The sequence below is a fragment of the Triticum aestivum genome, chromosome 2D (genome assembly GCF_018294505.1).
Source record: "Triticum aestivum cultivar Chinese Spring chromosome 2D, IWGSC CS RefSeq v2.1, whole genome shotgun sequence".
Lineage (NCBI taxonomy): Eukaryota > Viridiplantae > Streptophyta > Magnoliopsida > Poales > Poaceae > Triticum > Triticum aestivum.
Genome location: NC_057799.1, coordinates 636317870 through 636323080, shown reverse-complemented (window position 1 = coordinate 636323080; position 5211 = coordinate 636317870). Strand labels below are relative to the sequence as shown.

General features: G+C 46.1%; 1 protein-coding gene across 1 annotated transcript; it reads right to left on the bottom strand.

The window, feature by feature from the left end:
* On the bottom strand, nucleotides 1-1810 carry LOC123050627 (BTB/POZ and MATH domain-containing protein 1-like). Its single transcript, XM_044473391.1, has 3 exons — nucleotides 1614-1810; nucleotides 1212-1431; nucleotides 1-1149 (listed from the first exon to the last, which is right to left on the bottom strand). Exons 1-3 carry the CDS (start codon nucleotides 1808-1810, stop codon nucleotides 691-693), a joined length of 876 nt encoding a protein of 291 aa, XP_044329326.1. The 3' UTR covers nucleotides 1-690.
* Nucleotides 1811-5211: the final 3401 nt, after the last annotated feature.

Sequence of the window (5211 nt, the reverse complement as noted above, 5' to 3'; positions counted from 1 at the left end):
GATACTCCACAGTTAACATAGCACGGCTGATAGTTTACAGAAAAGGGAATACCAATCACATAATCATGCCTAAAACTATGCATATTCATGAAGTACTTGGTCCAGAAGCCATCATAATCATTCCTTGGGAAACTGATGATGATTTTCTTCACACACAAAAATAAAGATAGGATTAGAAGACCAGCTAGCCAAGTTCATGGAAAAAAATGACACATTGCACATAAATGAAATGTGGACATAATAGGAAACATGAGATCTCTGGTAGATCGTATTTACAAAAGATAGGAGATCATTGAGCATGTGTGAATTTGGTGGTTTGGCAATAAACATCATATGGAAATAAATATGAACAGCATCTGGAACATATTAGTCCTCAGGTTATGGTTTCACAAAGTCTGAGCAGGACATTAAAAATTCAGTAGAGGCCTCGGGCATTACAGATAAAGATCAAATGCAATGCGTAGCTTATTGGTCCTCTGGTTTTTATCAGTATGTATCTTCACAAAGACAAAAGGACATAATTTATGCAATTATTAAAAGTGTCTTTCTCAGTCAACATACTCCTATAGGCACATAATCCGACAAAAGTGAAATACAAATGCAAGACAAATAAGAAAGCACTTCCATCCTACTTCACAAGATACTTTGATCAGAATAAATGTAAGCAACAACAAACCATTGTAGCGAAGCTTAGGAAGCAAACTTGGACAGGAGCTCCTTGACAAGGGAGGGGCAGGTTCGAACTATATGGTCCAGGCCATCAGCCATCAATACTTTCTCTAAATTTGTAGGAATTTTGAGGAACTCCAAGCATGCCTCCTTCAGCCCAGGGCAATCGTGCTGCTCAGCTAGAGTTAGAATGCCAGACACCGTGCTCACGTCAATGCACTCTCGCAACTTGTTTTCGCATATCAATTTCATCCTCAGGATATCATATCTATCTGCCGCAACAACCAAGGATTGCAGCCACATTGATTCTTCTCCTTTGCCTTCCGACACCTCTCCTTTGTCCATGCTATCTGTCTCCATCTTGGGCAACGAGTCAGTGTAGATGAAACTAAGCATGGCGCCAAACATTTTTGCTTCCATGTCAATTATCTGTATGACATATGCAGTGCCACCCTCCTTCATGGAGCCAAAGAGCTCCGCCTTGAAGACAGCAGATCGGGCAGCAAGTATGCACGGTGGGCGGTGAACTTCTCGCTACCAACCTGGAATGTCACATCAGCACCTTCCTTGCTCAACAAGAGATCAGCAATATGCTGTCGTATATCAGATGGTGGGACCTCTTCAAGAAGCGGTGCGGGGACGCCGGTGTCCGCGACGACGTTGATGTCACACTGTATGGTGATATGATTATTTCCCATGAGACGCGACTTTTCAAAGTCAATTCTTTTGATAAGTTTGTCAAACCCCAGAACCATATGACCGCTAGAGAAGACAAACGTTCGGGCTTCGGCAAGGGGTGTCGGCACAACCAGGTTCAATGAGAAATACTGAAGCTTGGAAGAAAATTTGAGCAGAACCTTCACTGGCCGCAGGATCTCCTGGTCGAGGGAAACGAGAATTGATATGAAATCGGCGGTCTCCGGGCAAGAGCCTTGGGGTAGTACTTGAGAACCCAGCGGTATCCTCCGATGGTGAAGGGGACTGAATCGATGCTCTTGCCAGTTGGGGTGTGCTCGGTGTCCGAGTAGCCATCCAGCACAATCTGGTGGTACCCGCTGGATGACACCACAGCGGATCCCATGTCTGGATGCCACACCTTGCCCTTACGGAAGAAAGACGAGCCCGTATCTCTCGGCGACATGACGACGAACCTGCAAAGTCCAGAAATATGAGATCAACTGCTTGTTAAATTGTTGCTACAATATTTGCATATACTCATCATTTTTCTACACGCATACGTCTTTTCTAAATACAAAACTTGGACAAAAAGATGAGATGAGAGCGGCTACCGTTGCTATCTAGCCAGTATAATATTGTAAAACGGAGGGAGATCAATATGAAGTTTCAGAGTAGAGATCTAGTATATTATATTGGGGTGTGTTTGGTTTGTGTCATGGGGTGGAATGGAACGGGTCCAACCCGCTACTGGCCCTCGTTCTGGTGTTTAGTTGTCAAAAAAGTGGAACCGGAACCCATCAATTCGCCGAAAGCGAATATTCCTTAAATATCAAGAATTGAGTCTTCTTCCCAAATAAATCAAAGCTCGTTTCATCCCCTTTTGTTTCTGTGTTCTATTTTTAATACACCACAAGCTTATAGCGAACTAATAAGTCAATCTAGAAAAGGTGCTTCTGATAAGTTTTTCTAGCAAAAGAATCAAATGATATTTCGATAACATTGTGCACGAAAAATAGCATGAAGATTTTGTATCAAAATAATGCTAGAAGGATGACATGATTTGTGCAAAATAATGTAGTGATTCCGTGTTTTGAGAATAGCTTTCTTGTTAGATGTACTTCAACCACGTACCAACAAGCTACATATATATCATAATAATTTTGTTTTGACAATCGCTTTTTGATAAGAATCACTTCCTGATAAATTCTTGTTTTCCTTTTTTAAAGTTGCCAATAGTTGTATCGAGGGCCTAATTTTTGATTTGGCACAGGGCCTCCATTTTCTCGGGTACGGCCTGCCGCCAGCTGCTCCTCTCCCTCGTGTCCTCCTCAAAATCGATTGCGGCGCAGCGGTCTTGAAGCTGGGCTAGCAGCGGGCGGTGGGTGCGGCACTCACGTGTCACGGCCAGGAAGACAGGCCGCGATGTCCAGTGCTCGGGCGGCAGCCGGCTTGGGTAGCAGCGGCGGCAGAAGGTGCAGTTCCTAGCAGAGCAGCGGCGTCCGTCTCCTGGGCTAGTAGCGGCGCCATGAGAAGCAGATAGCAGCAGCAGCTTGATTGATGCTAGATCTGTGTGATTACATCGGTGGATTGATTGATGGTAGAGGCGCAAACCTGATCCACGGAGACGCCCCCCGATGGCCGCAGTGGCAACGCGAGTCGAGGTCGCTCCGGTATGTGCCGGCAAGACGGAGACTGACGGAGTGACGCGGGCCGCCGCCTGGTCGATCGGGGTGCTACGCTGTCCTTCCTGGGCTTAGGGTTTAGTAGCACAAATTATTTTTATCATGCTACTTTAGTAGCTTTCTTCGCGTGGAGTAGTTGGGCCTTTCAGTAATTTACACATTGTGAATTTAATTGGGCCTTTCAGTAACAACGAGAGGATGCATATCGATCGACTGTGATTTCGTCGAAGATCAGGCAACCGCGCGTCCCGAAAAGGCTCCCATAAAAAAAATCGGTGCGGCGAGCGCTCTGGCGAAACAGATCCCGCAAATGCGTTCCGTAAATTGTATTGTGGGACGCGTTTGCGGGATCTGTTCCATTGGGGTGATCGCTGCACCCCAAATTTTACATAACATCAAACAAATTACACATTTCAATAATGGCAACCGAATAGAATCTTAATATAAATTAAACATACGAATATATGATGGTCAAGCAACTCACAATACAACAATAGTCATCATTACAATAAATGTTCAAATTCAAATAATTATTACAAAACCAAATTGTTCAAATCTCACACGAATATAAATGCATACAAATGGGGATCTATCTCCTCTCACAGAGCTTCCACCGATGCTCAATAAGATCATGCTGGAGTTGGTGGTGCGAATCACGGTTCTCGATCATCCGGTAGGACTCAAGAAATGCATTGATCTCATCTGCGTCCTCGGTAGGCTTCACACAGCTACCAACATTGTGATAGTTGTATTCCAAGTCCAAATCCCTCTCATCCTCGACGATCATGTTGTGTAAAATTACACAAGCAGTCATGATGTTACAAAGGGATTTTTTATCCCAGAAGCGAGCATGACCTCGAACAATGGCAAACCGAGCTTGCAATGCACCAAACTCCCTCACAATATCCTTTCGTCAAGCTTCTTGTGTTTCGGCAAAAAAATTGCGCTTCTTGATTTTGGGGTCACTAATGGTCTTCACAAATGTTGACCATGAAGGATAAATACCGTCGGCAAGATAGTACCCCATGATATAGTCATGGCCGTTGACAGTATAGTTGCAAGCCGGAGTTTTGCGACTAGCTAGCTGAGCAAATAAATGAGATCGCTGCATAACGTTGATATCATCAAGAGACCCGGCAAACCAAAGAAACAATGCCAAATCCATAGATCATGTGAAGCCACGGCTTCAAGCAAGATGGTGGGTTTACGTTTGTGGCCGGTGTATTACCCTGCCCAAGCCACCGGGCAGTTCTTCCGCCTCCAATGCATGCAATCAATACTACCTAGCATTGCCCCGACAGCCCATTGCTTTGTTCATTGCCATGAGCTTCCTTATGTCATCTTGGTTTTGAGCTCGAAGATACTCAGGGCCAAAAACCCGGATTATTGTCTTTGCAAAGACACGGACACTTTTGATGGTGGTATCTTCGCCAATGCAAAGATATTCATCCGCTTAGTCGGCTGGAACACCATATGCAATCACTCTCATCGTTGCCGAAAGTTTTTGATGTGCACTAAAACCAATCAAACCGGCGGCATTCCTACGTCGGGTGAAGAAACGACAATTTTGCTTGCAAGCCTCGACGATGTGGACAAAAAGTGACCTACGCATTCGATATCGCCTAAGAAAGAGGTGAGTCGGATATGTCGGTACCTCGGCGAAGTAGTCCTTCAGGAGCATTTTGTCGCCGAGAGCTCGGCTGCGTGGAATGCATAGCCGACCGACCATCGATCTGCACCACTTTTTCTTCGGCCTAGCCTCAAATTCGTCACGAGATGCATCAACACTAGGTTTTCATCATCGCTGTTGAGGATCAAATCTTCAACGTCCGAATCATCGGACGAAGACGACGAGGATGAACTCCAATGCATCTACAAAATGCACACAAGCCAGCATGAGTTTCACTCGAACATGCCAAAATCGAGCACGAACCGGCATGAGTTTCGCCCGAGCATACCTCGCCTGAAGCAAAACTGCGCCGCATCGCCCTTTCTTCTCCCCGCCGGACGACGCGAAGCCGCACCGCCCCTTTCTTTCCCCCTCCCGGCCAAAGCAGCGTTGCGCTGCCCTCTTCCCCCGACGCGCGCCGCTCAGAGTTGCCGGAACCAATTGGATCTGCAAGGAAAGAGCCCGCGCGCTGAGCTCCCGGGTGGATCCATGGCCCCGGCGGCGGAGGCTAGC